Here is a 27032-nt window from a genome sequence, read left to right as displayed (position 1 = left end):
CTTTTTTTTTTTTAAGGTCCAATTTAAATAAAGATGTTTTGTTAGCTTCACTATTTTGATTTAATTAAATTGTAAAGCCCACCCATGATGGGTGTGCTATTAGAGTAATATACAACAACAAAGATTCTGTTGGCTGAAGAACTAGACTGAACCAGTGTACCGGATTTATACTCAGGTTTATACCACTAAAGCTAAACACAACAGGAAAAATGTTTTCATTCCATGGCTGCTCCTATTGATACCTTAATGGGATCAGGCTGATTGATTTGCTTAATCAGCAAACAATATTTGGGGGCAACAAAGAGGATATGACTCAGAACAGATAAGAGAACCTTAAGTCAAATTATTCTGATAGCTGTTATGCGTCAGTGGTCATTTCTAGAACAGTGTAGAGTGTCTCTGCTAAACTGCTAAGAAAGCTGTCATGTTCTTAACTTTTTTCCAGCAATATCTATGTATATAAAAAAAGAGATGTCTAACCACAGACAAATGCCATTGAAAGTTTTCAAGTGAATGTCATGTAAAAGTATCTGTTATCTTTTGGCACTCTGATTCCCAGAAGACTACATATGCTACCATCTGCCCAGTAATAACCAGAGAAAAGCACACTGCTCTATTTTCCTACAGTTAAGCTGTTCCCAGTACTAGGATGAATTCATTTAAGGTAACTGTTATCTCCCTGCTGCAGTACAGGACAATGTAGACATATCTGTATTCCTTTTACTTTAATATATGGTACTTGGCAACATTTACAATATTCAACATTATGTGATTTAGAAAGCAAACATGACATTTTAACTTCTAAAGGTCATCAGTTAAGTTGGTTTTCCTTCTCAGGGTATCATGAAACAATTTGAGGTCTACTTAAGTCACATCTTTCACTTTCATACAAAATTCTGCATATGATTGCAAGTAAAATGGTACACTTTGTTCATATTAAGCAGGTTTTACAATGGCAAGGCAGGGTGAGCTTTCACATATTGACCCATTTCATATAGCAGAGCAGTAATGCCAAATCCCATAATTTCATCCCAATTTTTTGGTATGTGATAGTTTTCTCACACTCCATACTCGTGGAATGATGTTACCAGTTGGGCATCTAAGATGCCATTTCTAATTAAGCATAAAATATTATGAAAGACACAGAAAATTAGTATATTTTTAATAATAGCAAATGCAATTATTTTGGGGGAGATATGCGACACATTTTTAAATACTGCATTGCGACTTGCAAGTATGTGATTTCACAGCAGTGGCTAATTGCCAAACTGAAATTATCAGCTCCATCACAATTCTCAGAAGTGTTAGGAACTCTTATCTCTTACTGTCTTGAAATCTTTGAAGTAATCAGCACCCCAAAAAATTAGGCGTTCTTTAGTACGGCATGCAAGAAATTACGCTCAGAATTAAAGTGTGCTTTCTGACATTTGGGTGCTACCATATAAAGCAGACTACACTTAATTATAGATTTAGGCATCCAGTTATTCATGCCTGAAGAGTACATCCAACATTTCCATTTTATTGTCTATACAGGAACACATAGTTTTCTGATCTGAGTACTAGATTCCTTCTTGAGTAGCCAAGCACAATGCTAGATGGTGGTGAGGCCTCCCACCACCAACTACAAATTGGCTAATGAGTGCTGCCTCATTTTGGGTGTCATGCAAGCTGAAAAAAAAAAAATAGTTTTATCAGATCAGTCTAAAAATATTTCATAATTAGCTAGTTAATTGGACAAGAAAAGAGTAGCCTGTTTGGAGAAAAGAGGTGGAAAATGTCACTTTCTTGTAAGGCTTTGTTGTGCTGATTTGGTTTGAAGGCAGTAGGAACTGTGAAGTTCAAGGTAAAACATTGGGATTTAGCTACTCTGTCAAGGATGAACAACTTAATGCATTTATGTAATTATCCCTACAAGGTGAAGAGTCTGAAGACTCTGAAAGGGGGATAATAACAAGTAAAAGTTTCACACACCTTAGAAAAAACAAATCATGCTCACAGTATGAGGAACTATGACTTTTAAAGGGAGTAGTCTGAGTAGGATTCATAAAGATGAAGAAGCTCTTTAATGATGCTGTGATGAAAAGATATTGAAATCAATGCATTATATGACAATACATTAGGAAAAAAAAATATTAATTTCTTATGCACTATGACTGTGCTGAGTTCTGAATTTTAAAGGATGTTTGAAAGGCTGTCCAAAGTGTTTTTTTGGGGGTTTTGGGTTCGTGTTTTTTGAGAGAGGTCAAAAATAAGCTACTCTGTAGCATATTCTGAAAATGCTGTGTGTGTAAAGGAATTACTCACTGATGTAGCTGTAGACACACTCATGTATGAGCTGGAATATTTGGATATCACAAAACAAGCTCAGTTACATAATCATTTGTATACAAATTGCTTCTACAAAAGAAAGGAAACATCTAATTTTATAACAGAACTCATAAATTCATGCATTTAAATTTTATGCTTCTTTATTAAGTTGACAGTTGCACACCAAGGAAAGAAAAAAAGCAACCAAAAAACCTCATCACCTTGTTTTAAAGACAAAAGAACTGCTTTAAGTGAGTTAATGGCATATAACACTTGTCATCCTTCTAATGACCTAAACAGCTGAAATTACTAGTTCTCCAAAGGGTACATGAAAAATGTTTATATTCTCTTTTCATGTCTTTAGTCTTGAACCGGTAGAGCTCTTCCCTGATAACCTAGTATAGCCTGTATATAGATGGCCTGTCATGTCTCTACAATTAGATAAAACCAGAACTGCTATAATTTAATCAGTTACAACCTGAAAATTATATTTTGAAAATCAAGTTTATTAATATGTAATCTTTGGGTAATCATATTTATTCTCCTAATTTACACAATATTTATGATACTCTACATGTCCTTGAAATAGGGAACAGGGACACTGCACTATGAAAAAGTGGCCTAGCTGCTGGAGTTCATAAATTTTGTTCAGCTTTGGATGAGTTCAAAGAATTGCCATGTAAGAAAAGCCTTACAGAGGGAATTTATCTGATTATGGCAGTAATAATTACCCAGCTGTTTATTGCAGATAGAGAAATAATTCATGTAGGCAATAGGCCGTGGTGGCAATGACACTCTGCATTTAGTAAATATGCAAACTGTTCACTTCTAATTAACCAAGCTAGAGGATGCCCTTATTAAATGTATAAACTAAAAGTGCCTTCCTGACAAGTGATGAATTGTTACATTGCACAAACTCTTGCCACAGAATTACTGGAGTGAACTTGGGGCTTAACTTCATTAAGAGATCTTGTGGGATAGTTAAATGAGGATGGACAGCATAACAAGACCTACCTGACAGTCAATGATATGTTAGAGCTTAATGAAACTGCACCTCTTCCCCTCTTCTACTTATTTTACAGTGAATATCCTACTTCAGATGAAATAGAAGACTGTCACGTCTGTCTATATAAGACAATATCAAATTCTAAGATTAGTCAGTTTTTGTTCACAGAAAATGTTTTGTGAGCTGTCAGCAATTCTAACAGTCCTTTTTCAAATTAAAAAAAAAAAAAATCTATCCAGACACTACCGTGCCTTCAAAGCACACAATTATAAAACTATAGTTATTTTGCAATACTACGTTGTCACACCTGGTTTATTTGACCTTCTCCAAAAATAATCAGCTACACCACAGACTCTTTGGTCCAAAGAATGAATGCAAGGATCTCAAATTTCTTTCAACATGTGAGATTTAAAAATTTCCTTTGGATTCAAGCGAAATAAAGCCTTCTGCTTAACCTGTTACAAGCTCCTAAGTGTTTAGTGCTATGCAAAAATACACAAGGAAATATAATCTTCCTATTCCTAAAGACTATAACCTAACCAGATACTTATGTTACTTATGATACCCATATTTATCCACAAAGTTTGCTCTTTATTACTTAGAAGTAACCAAAAACATGGTAAGACTGCTTTCACCACTTGCTCTGGAGAGACATGAATAGAATAAGGCATGTGATGTATGTCTAGCTGAATCTGTAGTGGAAATTCAGTTTACTTAGTAATCACAATGGTTCCTACCTAAACTTCACTGTATGCAGGAAGCACTTTCCCAATGAGTTAAAGCAGGATATAGCCTGCTCTATAGCTTTAGTCACTTCATTTCAATTTCATGATTAAACTCAAAACAAAAAAAGTCCACCTAAAATTTCTTGTTTGACACAGCACATTATTAAAAGTCAATGTTTATAGATTCATATGTGCTGTATAACAGCATATCTGTAAATGACACTGAGTTAATTTGTATAAAAGTAGGCAAAAACCTCAAAATGGTTTGATTTGTCAAAGAGATTTTATGCTCAGACTCTGTAAAAAAAGTTGGATTTATGGACAACATGTTTAAGAAGGAGCGACCATCACAAAATGCATGACCGTAGAGAATATTTCAACCAAGTGATTCTCTAAAATGTATAATTTTAAAGCTCTCCTGTGGTCTAATGCCCACTTCAGAGAATATGAACATCTGGATATTGTTTGATGGAAACTAGGTCAAATCACAGAGAAGAATCAAATTACTTTTTTTATATTGTACTTATCCTAACAACATCAGCTTTGTAGCTATGGAAGTATTCCAGGATCCTCAGTGGATTACACTTCTGAGTTTCCTACAAGATCTAGAAGTTATACCTAAAATACTCTGGAAAAGGCACAGATGTCTCAAATCACGTGCCCTACTACTCAAAATGAATATTTAAATAAAAGAAAGCATATTTGTCACCTGTCTCTATTTCTATGTCTCCCAAGGAAAGCTGGCAGGGTAAGTTTACCTTTGGAAAATTCAAACTACAGGTTAATAATTTAAAAAGCATAATTTATTTCCTCTAGATATCTTTGAAGACAAGGAAAAGAAGATGGGTTGAAGATAAATTAGTTAATTAAACATCAAGTGAAAGATAACATTACAAAAATGAGTTTTTTATTGTGGCAAGAATTCCAAGAAGCTGCCTGAAAGGCTTTGGCACTAATTGAAAATAGACTACAAAATCAATTGCTTCTGCAGTCAATGAGGAGGAACATTTTAATTGAATTATAAGACAATATATACATTCTTCAAAACATTGTGACACTTGAGAAAATGGCCAGCAGCTAGACTTATCTTTATCATAAATGAACAGATAGAGGCTGGGCAAGTTCTTCTCATACTACTATGATGACAGCTGATTTATTTCAAACCCATGTCATGCAAAACAGCAACACCTCAGAAGTTTTAAGAACCAAAGTACTTGCCATGTTAAAAGTAAGCAGACCTTACTAATGGTCTAGTAATCAAGGATAAGACAGATATTGTTACTTTTTTCAGTACTACATGCTCAGGCATATTTGCAGAAAAGCTAAACACTTCATTAGATCACCAGCAACATGCAAGAGTTCACTGTTCATTAAGCTTATAAAAACGAATCAGACTGCACAAAGGATTTGTGAATATACATATTGCAAGGGGAGTGAGTTTTATCACTTTGCATTATCTGTTTCCCTGACATTTTTTGAAGAAAGCTTTAATCACGACTGTGATACAAAATCTGCTGATAGAGTAGCTAGTCAAATTGGGATGAAAGTCCCTCTCTTCATGGCCACTCCTGTGGCATTTTCACTACTAAAGTCAACAACAACAGAAAGAAGTTGTTGTCCATTCTCTATAGGGGTGAAATTCATCATCTGCAATTGTAAGCGTTCATGTAAAGTGTGATGCTTGCTAAAGCTAGGATCAGGTCTTAGTTTGCTACCTTTAAGTCAGTATTTATTAAACAACCAAGAAAGCTAAACTACCTGTCTTGATTACACAAGAATCCCAATGCCAGTACTTTGCCACTGCTTTGTTAGTTCTCTGATACTGCTATCTTAGTGAGTTCTGTGCCTAAGGGAAAATTTAAACAGTGCCATTCATCAGTAAATGGAGCACGACATCCCAAAATCTTATCTCTAGTTGCACACCTGACATACAGCAAAGTTGCTTTACTGTAGTTTAAAGGCCAGTGTGTAGATAACCTTAGTCAAAGAACTGCAAGTTAATCACACAGTTGGGCAACTGACATCATCCATAAATTCTGATATAATGGCACAAGTACACTAATTTATATGATGTCAATTTGCTTATCATGGATTGGAAACTGTAACACCACATAAAACAAAATTCTAAAGCATCACATGGAGTTACAGCCTATGCTAATTGCTTTTGGCATATTTCACCTTGTAACCATTTTGCCCACACTTAGAGACGTTAGATATAGCTTTAAGAATGGTTCAAAACTAGGTGTTTTCCCTTGAAATGAAATACACTAACTCCACTGAGAAATAATGGAATTCATGTCAATTAATGTATTTATACATGCAACCACCCAAGTAATCCATATTTAGACAGAACACAGTACTCAATGGTATTTGTTTAAGTGCAAATGAATGTTACTGATAAAAATGTATTACTAAAATATAAATAACGAACATTTTGTAAAATAAATATTTAAGAACAGGTTTTTCCTGGCTTGTTTAGAGCTTCCTAAATCTTGTAGGCAAAACAGAATTCAGGACTGATGAACCATTACACTGAAGCTAAAATGTACAAATGTCAAGGAAAATCTGAGTATGTACTTAATGCAGACAGAGTTCAGGGTTCAAATTCATTCTTTTGCCATCTGTCATGTTACTCTTCGAGTCACTTCTCAGCTTAGCTACTGGGGACATAGTGGGGACACTAGCGGTCATTACAACTATTGGTTCTGTAGCAGTGGGAAGTAATGGGAATGCTGGAAGAAAATCCACACACTCTTCAGTCAGTCTGGAAGCGAAAGCTGACAGTTATCTTTGGTTCATACAAAAACATGGACGTAAGTTAGGATAAGCAGACTGTTAGGCAAGTGGAAACCCACACATAATATGACTATTATTATTTAATTATATTTTAGGTCAATTTCTGTTAAGTCAATTTCTGTTAAACTTAATTACATGCCTCTATGGCTTTAAACTGGGGCAGCTTCTATTAAGTTTACTTTCTCATGGGGTTTTCACAGTAAAGACAAACGTTAAAGGTCTGGCTACTAAATGAGGGCAACTATTAAATAAGGACGGTTTGTATTAAAGCTGAATGGTAAAGATGCAGCTACTGGCTAAGAAAACCTCTTAATAAGGGAAGTGTCCAGTATTTAGGGGGGAAAAAATAGGACAAAGGAGAAGAGAGAAGGAGACAAATTTTGTTCAATAACTCTTATAGGATACTCTTTTAAGGAACTAAGACAATGTCCAAAGTTTCATGGCAACTTCCTCTGATGTTTCTTTTAGAAACAAGTGAGTGCTAATTTGATACAGGCATCTCCGTAATGGAAGAGGAGAAAATTAAGCACAACCCCTGGTTCTGGAGACCAATAGGTAAAAATGTATTTCAGACTGACTTGCAATATGATTTCAGGTAGCTGCTGAAAAATAAAAATTTTGTCACCATTATTCTAGAGGATGAGCCTGAGAACCATACATTGTAGTTTGGAATGGAATTGTATCAGAATTCCTGGAAGAATAGAATTTAAACAAAGTTTTGAAATTATAAACTAAGTGTGTATTTTGTTGGAGTATTGTGGGTTGATTTTTTGAGAGGTGGAAGGCAGAGGATTATATCCACTCTGAAATTTTTGAAATCAGTCTCCATTTTACTGTGTTTTTAGAATAGAATAGAATAGAATAGAATAGAATAGAATAGAATGAATAAACCAGGTTGGAAAAGACCTTCGAGATCATCGCATTCAACCCATCATCCAACACCATCTAATAAACTAAATCACGGCACCAAGCACCCCATCAACTCTCCTCCTAAACACCTCCAGTGATGGTGACTCCACCACCTCCCCGGGCAGCCCATTCCAATGGGCAGTCACTCTAAGAAGAATTTCTTCCCAACATCCAGTCTAAACCTCCCCTGGTTTGCAGAGAAACTTGTTTGTTTATTAGCATTGACACTACACTACTGCATATATTCCAATGAATACAGATGTAAAACAAGAAAAAATGCATTCATTCATGTATCATGTTGTTTTATTTTGTGGTGTTGTAGAGATCTGAAATACTCAAAGCCAGCCTAATCCGAGTGCAATAGTACAGCAGTAGCTCTGTCAATCACCACACAAATTTCCATAAGATAATTCTGGAATAAAACATGGCCATTTCATAAATGTAGTCTTTCAGTTTCAGATAATTCCTGGGTTTGGGGGTTTTGGTTGGTTGTATTTTTCACAATGCACAATTTAAATTATTTTATATAAGCAAAAAATGTTTATGAACAATGAGATTATACTCTTACACATTTGAAGTCATGACTGATGAAAATATTCAGAGTCCCTCCTCTTCCTTGATCAGCATTCCTCATAGGAAAGTGGGACAATATGGGGCTAAATGAGCTGGCAGCTGTTTAGCCCAATGAGAGGAAAAATCTCCTTGGCTGAGGGCTTAAACCTGATCTTCACTAAACATCTACTAGATCTCATAAGAAGAATGTTGAAGATAACACACATATTAGTTTTCAAATGTACCCCAGTAAAAAGATTACTGCAGTGATTCTTAATTGCACTTGAGAACTGATGCATTTTAAAAACTGAAACAATAGGATCAGTTTGACCAAATTCTCTCACAAATACTTTTTTTTTTTCCTTTAATGTGAAATGTGGGTTTTTTTAACCTACAGGACATATATTTCTGTGGAAGACAGAAGACAGAACATAAAATTAGCAGAATATCAATATATCATTTGCCAGTTAAGAGCTCGCACAGATCAACTTTGACATATTTTGATGTACCTTACCTGTTAATGAAGAACAGTACTAAAGTATTTCTTTACTAAAATACTGACTCAATGCATGGGCTTTATGGGTTTTAATGATCTGGAACAAATACTGGAACATTTGATGAACATGCCAAAATACTGAAAGACAAAGATTTTTGTAGTTTTCCTGTTGTGGTCTAAATGCTTTATTCCAGCTGAAACCAGGACACCTTCAAAGTTAGATGTACCCAGTAGAGACATATTGTGGGTATGGGAAATAAAATATAAAGCTCTAATTAATCTGTGTTCAGTACAGCAAGAATACCACTTGCTTTCTTGTTTTGTCCACACACATCAAAGGCAAGTCTAACTGACAGATTATGAGCCTTGTTCCAAGTTTAGGCACAGAATGGGGAAGAGTGATAGAACTACGATAAATAGAGAGGCAGGCTGTGTCTTTGTAGTACATTCATTCAGCTACATGCATTTTAAACCAAAAAGTTATGGCTCAATTTTCCAAGAATTAATCCAGTCTTCCTAGGATTCTGCCTTTTCAAGAAGAGAATATATTTCAAGAATTTCAGAACAAGAAGGTACAGCAGAAGTGATGACAAATATTTCAAGTCTGATTTTGCTGTGTCATGATCTAGCTTTCTGCATAGAATAAATTTAAATTAATAGTAGTAAGAAATTAGAGGTTGTTTCATTGTATGTAACAATGCAATTCATGAGTTACAATGCTGGGCCAAAGAGGATGTAATATCAGCTACAATTGTGGAAAATACTATAAATTAATAGGCAACATCCAAAGGAGTTGGATTTTTTTTTTTTATATATAATTTGCATATACTGTTTTCTGTAAGTCTTCTGGCTGAATTTCCTTTGCCATGTGATCAAGGCAAGACTTCCAGATACATTTTCACTAGATTCCTTTATATTTATACATGTCAGAAAGCAAAGATGTGTCTCAGGCACTCCGAACAGCAAAAACTGAGCGAATTTTGTCCAAAACCTTTCACTTAACAATGAGAAAGCGGCGATCACGGTCACTTAGTATTTTATCTGTTTCCACTGACATCTGAAGAAATAGTCGTGGATCACAATATCAAATGTGCCAGAGGGAAATAATTGCCTCCATTTGAGAGAGCTTTCAGCTTAAGTACTGTGAAAGACCAGAGATGAATAGGAGAAATAGTGCGGCAACATGTAGTAACAACAGTTTGCTAGAAATCTAAGGAGTATGAACGAATCCCTTCTGTAACTATGAAAAGAATCCACTTCAGTATGGCTCATGTATGCAGCTTAGATCCAAATCTGCACTTCCATTCATTCTCAATAATCAATTTTGAAAACAGAGTATGCAAATAATTTTTTAGGTGTATTTAAGGCATAATAATCCATGAGTGCTAAGCACAGGTGAAGAGCCACATTTTATTTTATTAAACTGCTATAAACCCAGAATAGGTCTAATTAATGCAAAGAAATTAGTCTTAATTGATAATGGTGTAAATGAGAACAGAATTGTAGCATAATATGCATAGGTTTAGGATAATGAGAATGATGACTGAGATATATAAATATCTACATATAAATGTAGATATAGATGATATAGATGGACAGGAACCTACACTCAAGAGAAATAGTATAATTAGTGTCATAAACTTTTTGTAAATTAAAAATAGGAAAAGAATGCTTTACCACACAGAGTTTTATCTTTACCTGACAACTTCATTATTTAAAGAAATGGCTTCCAGGTATTTCTTCAGTGCGTAGTAATTATGGATATATTTCCGAACGTAATAGCCTCGCCATCTTTTCTGAATCTAGAGGGGGGAAAAAATTTACTTAGGGTATCTCAAATCAACATTTTTTATGCATAGTAAATATCAGTTGTATTTCCCAAATATTATGATTTCCTTTAAAGCGATATAAAGTAGAAACACCAAGATGTTTCAACGAGCCAGACGAGGGAAGAACATAACATACTGTAGTTAAATGGTGATAAGAATTTACTATTAAATGCTCAATCTAAAAAAAAAATGTCAAGTTTTAAACCACTGTTAATATTGGGGTGTGGCAATGAAGAGAAGTGTCTGCTGCTGCCAGTGGTATTGCTCTGTGTAAGGACAGTAAAAAAGCAGACAGTGTTAGTGCCTTTTCTCAGGTACAGCATGCACTCCCTACTGAGTCACCAACTCATCAATATCTTCTTCTACACTCTCACTATTGTGCTCAGGATATAATCTAAACTAAATAGAAGAATAGAAGGCTTCCCTCAAACTCAGTTCTTTCATCTCCAGTGTAAGAGATGCAACGTATCTATCTATTTCATGTACATTAATTATAATCTCACAATGTAGTAATGCTCCTGCATAACAGATTGTCCTGGTTTTGCTGGGAGAGAATCAGAGGTCAGCCATAGCCTGCAGGCCATTAACAGTTCTGAGTCCAGCAGTACAGCTGACCTGAGTAGGCTCACAGATGTATCCCAGATCATGAGCATCACACTCAATATAAAGGAGGTAGTTTAGAGCTTGGCTTTTTCTTCATCTTCCTCCTTCTTCTGCTCCTGAGCATTGTTTCCCTAATATTTGGGACTGCCACATGTTATGAATCTGGTATTGAGATAGGTATTAACTTGGCTACTTCATTACATTCCTTTTCACTTTCATGTGTGGGTTTTCTCTCCTTTTCCTGATTCTCTTTCTGTTCTGAGGAGGGGTCATCAAGTGACAGTGTAACTCTTGGAGTTTAGCCCCAGATACAGGCTAAACTTTGCCACAGATAAAGCTTAAAATAGAAAAGAAAAATCTCTAGATCTGTAGTTAGTCCTAGAGTTCTATTAATAGAAATGTGATAACATCCTCTGTGAGAAAGGATCCACATTTTGGGGCATTTTAAAAAGCATCAGTTGAAAAACATGGGGGGCAAAAAGACTTTCTCTACCCCAGCTTTCCTGAATAATTTCCTCCTTTCTAAAGCAAGTCTCAAAACTAAATTTAGAAGTTAGTATTTTCCTTTACCAATACAGTGTTGTTTATTTGAGTTTTTTTTAATAAAAAGATTTTGGACCTCTAGAAATGGTTGTAGTATGACTAAATAATGTGGGCAGCTGAAATGCGAAAAAGAAATTAAGTACCAAACATGCTTTGCAATAGGTGATAGTAAATTTCATACTCTGCATCTTCGCTTCCTCATACACAAGCTTACTAGGTTATAAAGGGATAGAGAAAGCGAAGAATGAGTATACCCTCAGAGATCTGGGATTAAGCAAAATCTTTTGCATGTGAATAAGGATCTTAGCCTTGTTTTTCTGTTTGGCTTCAAAATTTCTCAACAAGAGTAACTTGGCTCTCATATAGCTGTGTGCTCATTAATGGAGGATTATGGTCCCTTTGAAATTCCTTCTGATGGTGTTCACCTCACAGTTATATATGCAGAACTGGATACTTCTGGGTTAAACAATCAAAACTCAAACTGAAAGACAAAAGACTCAAATTGTATAAAGCTGTAATTATGTCCAATGGGCTCTGTGCACCAATTACATGTTGCATTCTACCTTTATTTACACCATTTTCTGTGTAAAATGACCTCACCAATTTCAACTGAATGAGACACAAGTAAGAAAAACTGCAATGTCTCCAATTATTTTATGCTGGAATTCTGTTTCCCTAATATTGTGTGTCAGATCACAAAACCGAAGACTATAATCATTTTGGGAAAGAACACTTTACACAAGCTTCTGATGATGTTCATATTTCCAATGTGAAAGTTCCAACTATCTGTTATATAGGGAAGTGTGTTATGACTACTTCTTTTTAACTCCAAGGTGAATGCTCGAAAAATTCTTGGAAAAAAGAGACAAGTGTATATGCCCTTCAAAGTAATTAGCAAGTTTCAAAAGTGATTGGTACAAAACAATTATTGTCATTGATCAGCACTGAACAGATAATTTTAAACAAAGTCATTGTGTGCTCAGCAGATTACAGCTTGTTAACGGGCAAGTTCTAAATGACCTCTTAAGCTAGTCAAATCAATGATGCATATTCCTCATTAAGTAACATCAAAATGTAAGTGATCTTATAAATAATGTTTATTTTAAGCACTAAAACAAATGGCAAAACCTTGATATATCAAAAGCCATCTGCTCATGGAAATACTTTTTTTTTTTTTTTTTTTTTTTTTTGCATAGGATTACTTTTGCTGATGAGCTTTTATAGCAAACTTAGATTATTTTTTTTAAGGGAGAATCATATTCTGACCTAGTAGTCAAAACTGAAATCAATTAAAACAAGTTTTCTGATTTAATTTAAAATATGAAACTGATGTTCTTGTTACAACTAAATGCAAACCAGTAAGACAGATGTAGACTGCCTTCAAAACTATGGGTGTATATACACCCTCGATGATATTTAATTGCCAAAGGCCAAAATACCTTTCTAATCAATAGCTATGAAGTGAAATAAGTATTTTACCACAGCAAAACCAAGAGGTTAAATTGGAAACTATAAATAGTTATTATTTTTAGAACACTGAAGTATATTAATCACGAATCAAGCTCCCAGTGTGTGAGTATGAGGCACTATTGACTTAGGAAACCTAAATTTTGGCTACATCATCTATGCAGAAACTTCACAGGCCTTATTCTTTATTGCCCTGGACCTTGGTTACTTCTTAAAAAAGCAGATGACAGTAAAAAATACAAAACATGCAGTGTTTCAGAATAGTAGCATCTTTAGATCTGCAGATATGGCTCTACAGGATGTAGACTGAGAACCAGATTCTGACATTTGCAACTAAATAAAGATCTGTTCTATTGTTTTTCTACTGATTTAAATTTCCATTAAAGAAAAGGACATGACTGAAAAAATGATACTTTGAAGATTTATATCACCTAATGATTCAACATTATATTTCCATTACAAATGAATGGGAACATATTCAATTTCTTTTTAAAATGAAAGACTAAATGCAAAGCTTCATTTGACTAGAATACATAATTACCTCTGAAATGTGTTCTTCAAATGTGTTCTAAAAGTACACAGACAACTTTTAAGAGCTGCCTTGCATCTTGTGTTTTCTTAATGATTTGAGTACCTTCCCTATGGGGACAGGATGAGAGAGTTGGGGATGTTCAGCCTGGGGAAAAGAATGCTCCAGGGAGACAATAGAGCAGGCTTCCAGTGCCTGAAGAGGGCCTACAAAAAAGCCAGGAAGGGACTTTTTACAAGGGCTTGCGGTGATAGGATGAAAGGCAATGGCTTTGAGTTTGAGAAGGGTAGGTTTAGACTAGGTATTAGGAAGAAATCTGTTACAGTGAGGCTGGTGAGACACTGGAACAGGTTGCCCAGGGAGGTCATGAATGCCCCCTCCCTGGAGATGTTTAAGACCAGGTTGGATAAGGCCTTGAGCAGCCTGGTCTACCAGAAAGTGCTGTTGCCCATGGCAAGGGAGCTGAAACTAAATAATCTTGAAGGTCCCTTCCAACCTAAACCATTCAATGGATCTATGAACCCATGATTTCAGCCGCATGAGTATAAAGCATTGATCCACTACAGCATCTGTTAAACCAGCTAAGGAATACACTAAAACAACAGCAACAAAAAAAGTGCATTTCTGCAGAATTTGTTTGCTTTCAGCTCTTTAAAATGCACCAAAGGCATATGTTGTGCCTTTGAGAGAACTGGCACTATGTCAAAAACCTGAGTTTTTCTGGAATCAGAAAGTTCACATAATTAAAATCCATTCTAAGAATCTTCCTACTTTGCAGGAGTTCCCTTCAAATAGAAAGATTTCACAGAATCACAGAATGTTTTGGATTGGAAGGGACCTTAAAGATCATCTAGTTTCCACTTCCCTGCCACAAGCAGGGACGCTTTCTACTAGACCAGGTTTCTCAAAACCCCCATCCAACCTGGCCTTGAACATTTCCAGGAACACTTCCAGGAACAAGACATCCACAACTTCTCTGTGCAACCTGTTCCAATGTCTCATGACTGACTATGAAAGTGAAGAATTTCTTTCTTACATCTAATTTAAATCTACCTTCTTTCTGTTTACTGCCATTATCCCTTGTCCTATCACTACATGCCCTTGTAAAAGACTTATTTGCCCAAGTCCCTCATCCCAAGAATTATCTCATGTCCTTCCCATGTTTGTTTTACATATTTAAGTGCAGTTCCAAAGTACAGGGGGGAAAGTGCTGATGTCTAGTTAAATACATGTTGCATTTTTCCCCATAGCAAACCTCATTTGTTGTATGTTAATTAATGTTCAAGGACTGTTTATACACTTCTTCATTTAGTAAAATCTGCTCATAATATCATCAATGAGACCAGCGCACTTCCACTTCTAGATTTAGACAATGAAATTGTACTGTGCACTGCGAGTAACTCTTTTGAGATTTGATACATCAAGTATCATGTACTAACAAAAGAAAAACCACAGCCACAAGTCACATCAGCAAAGATAAAAAGCCCTGTAGTTTGTCAGCATTGTAAATACACGTCTGCGTTTGTAAGAATACTGGCAGATAAAATGTTTAGGGTTTTGATCAGGATTGTATATGCTGAGGTACAATGAACATTCAAATGGGGCAAGACACACGCAGATGCCTTAAATTCAGCTGCAGTTTTCAAATACAATCCAGACCAGTGAGTGTAACTTTAATTTTTAACTATGTACTATTTCCCACTGTTGCCATCAGCATATCAATCAAGTGTATATTATTCTGGTTTGCTCATTTTATTAAAAGCAAATGCGGAGCACAATTGACTTTTCATTTGTTTAACAAGTGAAGAAATATTTACCCTGACAGCCATTTCATTGTAGAAATTCATCTTCATAATAAAATATGCTGTCTGTGAATCAAGGGAAAAAAAAAAAAAAGAGATGGCATATATTTCAGTTACACAAAGGCAGTGCCTCTATTTTTACATATAAAAGATAAGAATCTTTATACATAATACATAATAAGAGTTCTAGGCTTAGAGAGAATAAAATCAAACTTTGTATTGAAGAGATAGGCTTCCTAATACATAATGCAGGCTTAACCAGAAAAATCTATGGTAGTCAAACTAGGAGCTAATGGAGATATATGATCATAAAATGCTCTCCGCTGAGTTTGATAATCAATGGTGCTCTACTGAGAGTAGAATAACAAAGCAGAAATATTCACAAGTGCTGGTGACACGTAGTATTGTATGATTTATTCACTGGGGTTCTTTTAGCCAAAACTCACAGAAACATAAAAGGAATTCATATTTCAAGACGTCTGGTTTAATGAAAAATTCAAAGAAATGCTGTCTTCAGTCGAAATCGTTCAAGGATACGGATGCAGTGATGGAGCAAAATTGTGCCTTCCAACCATCTGTACTAAATGTTATGTACTTAGCTGCCTCTCGAGTAATCCTTGGGAATTTTGTTTCATTTAATATTCATTTTAACATCATAAAATCATAAATACAATGATACTATGTTACAGTGAATCCCCTGATATAGAAAACATTTCCTGAAGTCCTGGTTTTCTTCCAATAAAGTAGAATTCCTCTCATAGTGAACGAATCCCCTATTATACTAAGCAATCACTTGGCAGCATAGGTTATTTTAATGGATACATCACTTTAAACTAAGCTTTCACATCTGTTCCGCCCTCTAATTACAAATGCAAAATGAACATAATTCACAATTGTATCATAAAAAGTAAAATATAAGTACTTTGAATGCAAGAGTATGTCCTTTATTTAGCACAACGTGCAGCTTTTATGTGTTTCTCATGTTTTAGACACAAATCAAAAGCAAAAGTGCTTTCCCCTGATATAGTGATTTTCTCCCCCATGGCAAACAGGAATTCACTATAAAAGGGTTTCACTGTAATTAGTGTTATTTGAATTGCCTAGTCTGATCCAAAGCAAATTGTCTGTGGAGAGCAGCAGGACTGGATTATTTATCAACAGTCTGGGCAATTAAGAAACAGTTGGCTGCAATATGTTATTTACAAATGAACACAATGATGCTACTTCATTTTAAATTCTCTTTCTTCATTACATTAAGCAAGGCATAATTCCTGCAGTTTAATTAAGGTGCATTTTAAATGCTCACTTTAATATCATACCAATCTACTAATAATGGAAACAGTAGAAAAGATATTTCTTACATGAAAGAAAAATGCAGAACTGCTACATTTCCAAAAAGTTTCACATATATATGTAGATGTATACACACGTATGCTTATATATACTTGATGAAATCTTCACCCCAAAGGTATGAAGTAGAATAAATAATGGACTCCATCTCTCCTTTTGTCTCCATAAATGTTTTCTGAGTGATATTAACTGTAGGTAGCTAATACTGGAATGAAATAATGGTTGCCAGGTCTAAGTATATTCCTGAACTGTTTGATTAAATTGATACAATTTTACTCTGCAGCTCATTTTTAATTTCTTTGGAAGGGAATGCAAGAACTGTCACACTACTATATAGATAAAACACATTTTAAATGAAAATTCCTAAGTTTTCTCATCAGATTTCTGTCCCTCAGTGATTAAACTGAAGAATCTCACACATCTTTGTTTCTTCTTCTCACAGTTAAAGGCTGTAAGCACTTAGGTCTGAATCCATCCCATTTCACTGAAGAACCTAAATTGGAGACCTAACACCATTATGCTATTTGTATCATCAATACTGAAAGACAGTGAGACCATTTTCACCCTGGGCTTGGCAAAGTGTTGAGGTGGTTTGCAATTGCATCTCTGCTTGCTATTTACAAAGATAGTCAATAGCAAATAGCATCCTAATTTTCATACCTCAATTATGTGGGAGAAATCCAAGGAAATTACACATTCCTGCTTTGACTCACTATTGTTCTAAATCACAAGTCAGGCAAATATGTAAGTGCTTGTACAACTGTCTTATACCAAAAGCCAAAGCCTGTGTCACCATCTAGGTTCTTTTGCAAACTAATTTGCCATCTCTTTTCTAATCCTATTCCTCTATTGCAAGTGATGGAGAATGTGTTCATCCCTATCCACAAACGCACAGCCACAACTTAATGTTTCAACTCCAGTCTATTTTATGTGCTCTCCTAGTAAACAAAAGACTCTTTCCTGAACTGTGGCCTTCTTGTTCAGAAATCTGCTTTCTTATGCCTAAGTAGAATTGCCTGCATTTCATCTTGTGCCCATTGTGTTGTGTTTCATTCTTTCGCTGTCTGCCAAGGTCCCACTGCAAGGCTGACTCTCTGGGAAGAATTACCTTGCCACCTCATCCACACCCACCATCTCCACTTCCAAACCATGAAGTCTTCGTATCTGTCGCTGATGTTAATATACAGATGTCCCTTCTAGTCTGCTTTAAGTCTATGATTCCAAAACATACCTGACACCTTTTGTGTATAAACTACTGTACTTCTTTCTCCTATTCAGTTTAAAAACATGCTTAAGGATCACCTATAAATGTGATCTGATCCTGATTACTGGTTTTTTCCTTTAGGCAGTTAATACAATGTGTCAAATTCAAAGGAGAAAGAAACTTGATTGTGAGTAGATTGAGAGAAGGAATCAACACATGGTCCAAGATGGGAATGGGCAATTATTCTTATATTTTAAAATAGACCAGATATGCATTTGCCTAATTCATGGTGGTCTGGGATTACTTAAAACTGGTTACTGAGGTGAATCTGAGCTATTTAGAGTGGTCACAAAATACATCACTTAAAATACTAACTTTTTTCAACTTCATCTCCATCCAGAGTAATCTGAAAATAAGGCTATCATGCATGCCAACTTCATGCAACAATGAAATGTTACAATTCCTTTGCTTTAACAAGTGATTTTTTGACTCTGAGAGATATTGTAAAAAGAAACAGTACTGTATAGTTTGATTCATGTTCTGGTGTTTACCTGGTTTTAAAATTCATACTTTCCTGTAGATCATGCAAGACTTTCAGAATCCAACACAACCTATATAACTAAGTTATTAAGAAAACTGTAAGAATGACGTTCTTAATTTTAGCTTGAGATTAATACTAGGAAACAAAGCTTTACACCAAAGTAGCTATATTCAGAATATAGCAAGTCACATAATTGTAGTCATATAAACACCACCAAAAGTTGCTTTGTTTTTTTTTAACTTAATGTATGTTAGCAATCAAAGGAAGAGGCACTAGGAGTAACAAATTAAATACTAGTAGTGATGCACATATGGACAACCAATCTGATGAGCCTCAGCCTTTGTTATTTTCCGCATCAGTACCACTCACATTCCACAATTTTGAATATAACCATTAAAATGATTTATTATCAAGTAATCATGGGTATTTTGTGCATATGCTTTGCCTTGTTTGCTGGCAGCAGATACCAATCTGATCATTATCAGTGGACAAATTTTAAAGTGACTAATTTTTTTGTATTTAAAGAACTATCATGTTTAATGTATCATTGTGTTTCATAATCAGGAGTCATTAAAACAGTTGTTAGGAAGAGTTTGTAACAAACATTAACTGATCCTGTAACTTAAAAGTTGCATTAAGCTGCTGAGGAGATTTTTGTTTCTCTTTAAAATATTCCAAATTCAGTCATTAACGGAATAAAGATAATGAACATAGGGAATTCACTTGACCTTTATATTTAAGTCCACCCCAAAATATACAATACTGAACATAGTGGTCTAAAGAGAGAAAAAGATGCCTTTTTATCTGGTGCTTGTACAGTTTTCAGGTTAGCTTTCAACCAAGCTGTCCCATTCAGTCTTTTCTAACCAAAGAGACAGCAAGCACAAAATTTGAGGGAAGAAGTTGGATTGCTACATTGATTGCTGCACAGTTCATAAGCTTGTTGATATGATTCAGTTTTACTACAGGCATGGCTAATACTGGATAAATACTGAAATCCAGAAACTGGATGAGCTTGTGGGCTGATTTAGAATATGTGTATTAAATGTGGGTTTGCACAATTTTTTTGCCCTACATTATTTCATTGACTTCAGATTTGGCAAGGGCTTATCGTTTAAGTCTATTTGAAGAATTATGTGTGAACCTATCTCAGCATGGTTATTACAGGAAATCTGTGCTAATTTGAAACTGTCTTCAAATGTAGCTGTGAAGTGTGGTTTTTAAGACGATAGGGCAAAAGAAGAAAGAAGTAATAAAGTAATGAGGTAAAATACCTCAAATTTCACGAATACATGGAACAGTTAAGGTTGGCAGGGACCTCTGGAGTTCCAAACCATTGCTCAAAGCAGGGGCAATTAGAAGTAATTGTGCAGGGCCTCATTCAGTTGGAGTTTGAGTATCTGCAAGGACGGAGACTCCACAAGCACAACTTGAAATCTGTGGGCAACCCCATTCCCATATCTGACCGCCTCGCAGTAAAATCTCCTACTGCAGTTTGTGCCCACTGCCTCTCATCCTGTCACTGGGCATCAATTTCAAATGCTATTGTAGGCTGGTTATCTGGGAAGAATTTTCTTGCTATCTCACCTATAAGGCACCACTCAGAATGGTGCAATGGACAGTAGGCACAGTGGTAATGTGTTCATTTTGTATCTTAAGTAAGCACCACTGTTTTTACAACTTTTACACATAAAAATGATTCTCCGTAGTGGCATAATTCTTTTAAAATAGGAAACTGATTACTACCAACAGCAACAAAAAAGAAATCACATTTGAACATAGGCTGGGCAAAAAAAAGATGGCTCTTTACAATTTGAGAGAATCAAAAAATATGTAAAATGGCCACTATCAGGTCTTTGTCCTGCTTCAGGCCTTTCAAAGACCTAACAGATGCCAAAAGCTGACATGGTACTTATTCTCATAGAATACATAGAATACATAGAATAAACCAGGTTGGAAGACCCCTTCAAGATCATTGCATCCAACCCATCAACCAATCCAACACCACCCAAACAACTAACCCACGGCACCAAGCACCCCATCAAGTCTTCTCCTGAACACCTCCAGTGATGGCGATTCCACCACCTCCCCAGGCAGCCCATTCCAATGGGCAATCACTCTTTCTGTATAGAACTTTTTCCTAACATCTAGTCTGAACCACCCCTGGTGCAGCCTGAGACTGTGTCCTCATCTTGAAAAACACAGAAATGCATAAATCACCCAAAAGTGAAATTCACTTTATAATGATTTAACTGTGGGGGAAAAAAATTAGAACTGAAGAGGATGTAATGAGATGCCTTTACCTAAAACACTCTCTGAAGCATATCTAAGCCATGATAACCATTTGTCTGACTTACTCTTAAAAATATGCAGTCAAGGGAGTTCCACAGTATCTTTTGGCAGTACAAGTCAATGTTTCATATGAAGTTGTCCTTCCCTTTTCCCAGTGGCAGCATGGATCCCTTCTTTTCATTAACTTTTTAACATACGTTATCACATCTTCCTTCTTCTGCAGAAACTTTTCCAGTTTAAACAAACCTTCCTTAAACTCAGGGACAATATTCAACTGAAGTCACCCTATTTTGAAGTGGAACCTAATCGAACCATGAAGATATGTGCCCTGTGTTCAAAAGTTAGAAGTTTAGAAGATGGACTGAAAAAACATAGCCTGAAAGGATGACTCCTAATTTATTAGTTAAGCCGGGTAACTTTGAAGAGAGAAAAATCTTTAATTAGATTACTGATAGGATTGGGGGGGAAAATTGACAAGCCTTTAGACATACAAATCCTACTACTGGAAAACACACTTCAGTAGGTCTGGACTTTAGATTGTAATGTACAAGCTGTTATGGCTCATTTCTTTTGCTTTTTCTTGAATTGTCTCTTTTAACTGAAACAAAGCAATTTAACAAAATTAATCAAGAATAAATGACTAACAAGTTTAAACCTATTGCAAAATATTGACATAAATTAACAAATTTGTGAAGTAAACTACAGATTAAAAATGTAATTGTTTTATGTTAAAGGCAAATTAGTTTCTTCTTAATCTCCTAAACCTGCTAACAGTGTGCTGTGATACACTTTTGCTATCTTCAAGTCTATCAAGGGAATTAGATTGACTGTGATCTGCGGTGTGCCTTAAGGCAAACCCTCAAATACTTCAAGGTTCATTAAGCAAGAAATTTAAACCACTAAAACATAGAAGAGCAACATGTAGACACAGTGGCTTAATATATTTTCAGAATTAAAAGTTCTACCAGCAAAAAAAAGAAGCATCTTGTAAAGCTCCAGTTCTGTCATTAGCATCATGCAGGCAGGCTTCTGCATGAACAGATCTCATTGCTGGTTTGGAAACTAATACTCCAGAGCTGAAAACACTTAAAACAATGACTTGACTGCTATGAGTGGGCTTACTGAAATTAATGGTGCTTTTCATCACAGTAAAGTTAAGTATTTGTCTGTGTATGTAAAGAATCAAGTTCCAGCTTTTTAATTCCAACACAAGCTAATCTACTGTAATACATAGAATGTATTCTACAAATAACCAAGCACATTTTTCAAAACTAGTTTTTTACCTCCACCATTTTTCTGAAGTGTCTTCTGCTTTGATAACCTCTCCACCACCTCTGTATAGAGATCACCATTCTGGTCAGATACCTAAAATGAAATACATCATTAATTATTAGTTTTAGATTTTACATGACAACTTTATTTCTTCCTGAGATTAAAAATAACACAGTGTACTATATCCATACTTGTTCTAAACACAGACACTGCAACCATACTTCATACATGTATAAACACATATATACACATAAAACCTTATAAACCAATATTTATACACACACATACATTTTCATTTTAGAAAAAAACAGAAGCTTCTGCAAACTAATATGCTATTCAGTTGTCATCAAAAAAGTTTGCTGAAATAACCTTACATATGCAATTTGCAAGATACCTGATTGCATTTCCATGAATGATTTTAACCATCACATGGGACAAGTTCAGTGCAAAACATTCCACACCTTTACCATTTTTAACTGTTTGACAAAACTCACAGATACCTGGAATTTTTAGATTACTTTTCCCCTTTTATTAGTTTATATCTAGCATAACTGAAGCAAATTTCTACTATGTCTTTATTGTACATATTTTATTATGGTACTAAAAGTTCTGTAATTGATGTCTCATGTCAATTGTGAAGAAAATAATGCAATCATTACTTTGGGGCTGCCTAGAAGAAGTTCTTTATGGGAGCATTTTTATCACATAACTATGCACATGAAATTTAGAATCCTTGCAGTACAGCCAGAGTCACTCACTGGAGGCAGTATTTTCCAGCAGGTAGCTCAGAGGGCCCAAATGAGAGGGTAATTCAGAGCACTGACAAGTGGCTATACTGAGCTTGTACTCATAAATCAGACACCATATCCACCTTTGGAAAGAGGACACTGAGCAGGATCACTGTACACAGTTGCAGATAAATCCTCCTCTTTACTTAGCTGATTTAGCCTTTCTTACAAGCTCATTAAAATTACATTGTGCTTCATACATCAGTTACTGCAAATACAAATGTGCATGTGGAAGAATAATTTCCTACAGAACAGACTGGCAAAGACTTGGATTTTCAACTATCTTTTGCAGTGTGAGATGTTACTCATGTGAAGGAAACAGACAGGCTTAACCTACTACCTCAGATAGGCTCGAACTCTGCATCCTCGAAACCAGCTCTGAATTTTGACAGCTGCTTTGTACTCTCTTCTTCTGCCTTCATCTTCAGCTCTAAAAATATAAAAAGCAGTAACACTTGTCATCATCATAATTTAGTACCAAATCAGAAAAATTCTTCTTAATATGTCTTATGGTTGCAGTTTGTGATGTTTTTCATCAGGTTTTTCACATCTTGATAGTTAAATGATTGTGCACAACAATGTCATCTACATTAGTTCCATATTATGAAGGTAACAAAGATAAAGAGTATTGCAACCATAATTAATATTACCATGATAAATATCAGTTGAATTAATAAGAAGCATATATTAAACATGAGATCTAGCCCAAATACATTGTTTTATGACCAATACAAGATATTTTATTTATTACCTGAAAAATTATATCATCAATAACCATGACAGATGTACTCCTTATCTATAGACCTTTTCAAATGAGTATAAACTGGTTGTACAAAGTGAAAGTGGAGAATTTAGTCATTTTTAGCTAGTTTCTTAAAAAGCAATTTAAAGAAGAAAAATATTAAAACAAAGAAGAGGTGATTGAAGGAAAGTAAGATACAAATGAAAGTTAGAACTTTTTAAATGAATTGCAACAATGAAAGCATAGGACAACAGTAGATGTGGAAAATTCCGAACTTTAGAAGGCTGGGACTGTCAGGATAGAAAATTAATATTTTGCATCATTGTGGCTTAAAAGGAAGTCAGGAATTGGAAACCAGTAGTGTTAGTAATTTGGGTAGATTCCAAAAGGATAACCATGGGGATTTTTTACATGGAAATATAACAATCCATGCTAAAGCTTCTTGAATCTTGACAGGACTTTTCACAATGGGGAATTCAAAGACATGGATTTTGGAGATAATGCAGAAATGAAGCTGGCAGCCTACTGGCAAGTGCTTCAGACAGGCAAGGAGGGAACAAGAGGAAACAAAAGAATTAGAAAATATACCAGGGTTGCAGCACTGATTAATATAGATGTTAGAGGAACTAATGAAAAGGGTGGATTCAGAAAAAGTTATGTGAGAAAAAAGGCCATCTAGACAGAGATACTGGTGAGGCAGCTGAAGATGCAAGATAGACGTAGGTGGACAATCAATGACTTTAAGGAGATTTCCAAGAACTATTAGCTGTCAAAGCTTTGTGTCAAATGACACAGTACAAGGAAAAGGCATGAGCACAAGTGGGAAAGAAGGGCAAGCAGAAGTAGTTCATGAGAAAGTCAGAAAATAATTTCATAAGTAGTTGTTCCTTGCCTTCTTTCTGTGACTGTCTGTTAGGAGAATAGTGTTTGTGACAAAGCTAAAAGTCAGGTAAGGAAAACCAGGAATCAAAAAGAGATTAAAGAAATAGATTTTCAATGACTTCAGGAAGAAATCATTACTACAATGAGTTCCAATGCTGAGGGGTAGAATCTGGCTAGCTTTATTTTTTGTTTGTTTGCTTCAAAATGTCAGTGACTAAGGTATTAAACTTAAAAAACCATTTTTTATTTTCATGGATTTTTTTCTTTTTATATCCCATTTTTATTAGGAAAATATTTACCAAATAGTTCAATTTTCTACCACTGGCACAAGAACAACTAGGTTACTATTGGGTAGTTTTCTTAACTAGTTCATATTAGTTAGCTCTCCTAATAATGAGTTGTGCCAAAATTCATTTCCACAGTAAATGGACTCCCCCTCTTACTCCCCCTTAGATTTTTTAGTTAGCATTCTGTCTTGCCTGGTCAAATCAGCTTAGAAGTCCTTGTAAAGTTTACTGAAGCAGACCAGAAACAGACTTGTTTTTCTTACAGTATAATTCCATAACCACTTTCAAAGTGGCCTTGCCATCAGAAGTTGTTGAGGTGTAAGCTGCTCGAGCTGCTATCTGTCCTTCTGATCAGATCACATAGTTGCCATACTATTTGAATAAAGCTTTTAGAGTCACATACTTCTCAAAGACTTTATTGAATGTTAGATAGGCATGCTCAAGGTCAGCATCTGACATACAGATGTTACAGTAAATAAAAGTTGAATAAATAATAAAATGGTTTAGGAAACCTCATACCTCTGACATGAACAGAGTCCTGCATAAAGCATGACAGAAGGGCTATTAAGATCAGAAGAACAGGTAAACCTGTCTAACCATAACCAACAGGAATGATATTACAGTCATCAGTGTGCCATAAGTTTTAAAGGAACAAGTGTAGAGTCCTAAAATAGCAAACAAATTTTGAAAGACAAAGTTTTCTAACTTTTGGTTTTACTTCAAGGCACTTCAATTACTATGTTCCTCCTGCAATAGTAATAGCTAGCAAGAACACTTAGACTTCACCAGGGATACTTCAAGTCAAGCTGCTCTGGAGGGTGTATGTATTCTAGGTGTTCTACAGAATTCTGGGTTTAGGTCTTGATACATAGGTAAAGAAAGAAATCTCTTTCTTCTGTCTTAAAATGTGTTTGACACATGTGGACCTAAGTGCTTCATGTCTTACCCTTGGAGGTATTTGCAAACAGGGCAACTTATTAAAAACAACAACAACAACAAAGGTAAATACTTTGTAATCTATTAAATCTATTATACTTCTAAGCTTTTTTTTCTTACAGCATTAAGTGTTGTTTGCTGAATGCTTTCAAGCTGTGTGTGAATGATGAGTGACTGCATAGATTACACCAATTCACATGCTTGCAACATCCCAGATTTGTCAATTTTAACAAATCTAGTACATTACGTAGATAAAACAGGCTTCTGAAAGGGAAATGAAAGCTGCTGTCTGACTTCAAAACATAAATGCTCCAAAAATAATTCAAAGATCACTGCAAATTTGACACACATTAATATCACAGCCTCGCTTATTAACATTAAAAGTTAAAAAGGAATCTACCAAAATCTCTAAACAAGATACTCTGAGTTGTTTCAGGATTTTGCTGACAGCTGTGTTGAAGTAGTCCAAGTTTTTCACTTTAAAGAACAAAGATCATACTACTGATCAGCCCCATTCAGTTGCTGACCTGGACTGTTTGAAGCTTCTCATTTAAATTCTCAGCTGAAAATCTGAATTTCAAGAAGCTGATGGATTATAGCATATTCTTAAAAGGGAAACAATTTAATTTTGGAAAGCTCTGCCAAAAAACAAATCCCCAAACATCAAGCATGCTGCCCTCCAATGGATTTCCATGTCTGGCTCAGCCTGCTCTTTCTAACCTGAAGTATGTGAAATACAAGCATCGTCTTCTGTATCTGATGCTCATTTAGTGAACTGCTGCATGTACTGCCACAGGAGTACGAGCTAAAGTTCAGGGAAAGAACAGGAAAACACAGCACTTTGTATGCAGGCAGGACACGAGCTCACTGTACTTTTAGCTACGCTCAGAAGCTTTCCTATTCATGCTAATGATGTAATTGGATTCTAAAACAAATTATTGATTAATCAGTGAAAAAAGAAAAACACTACTACTGTGCTAAATATACTTTTTCCCCCCTCTTTTTTTTTTTCCCAGCAGCAACAATACAGTTGAATAAAAGCATTTACAGCACAACTCTATGCGTTATTAAAATAGGTCTTAAAAGGGCCATTTTTGATCTTTAGTATAATAAACATCTCCGTAACAGTAGAAAGCGGCAGAACACCCCAGAAACTCAGACGGAATAATCTAAT

At 35.3% G+C, this 27032-nt stretch overlaps 1 protein-coding gene across 1 annotated transcript in view; it reads right to left on the bottom strand.

The window, feature by feature from the left end:
* Nucleotides 1-27032, bottom strand: part of SPATA17 (spermatogenesis associated 17) — an 87513-nt gene that overhangs the window by 59709 nt on the left and 772 nt on the right. The window contains exons 2-5 of the mRNA XM_009900091.2: nt 23352-23441; nt 22235-22316; nt 15580-15630; nt 10490-10593 (exon numbers count right to left, since the gene is read on the bottom strand). Coding sequence (XP_009898393.2) covers nt 10490-10593; nt 15580-15630; nt 22235-22316; nt 23352-23441 — 327 coding nt within the window. The remainder of the gene's footprint in view (nt 1-10489; nt 10594-15579; nt 15631-22234; nt 22317-23351; nt 23442-27032) is intronic.

This window comes from Dryobates pubescens, chromosome 2, assembly GCF_014839835.1.
Source record: "Dryobates pubescens isolate bDryPub1 chromosome 2, bDryPub1.pri, whole genome shotgun sequence".
Lineage (NCBI taxonomy): Eukaryota > Metazoa > Chordata > Aves > Piciformes > Picidae > Dryobates > Dryobates pubescens.
This window is presented reverse-complemented; position numbering and strand designations above follow the sequence as displayed.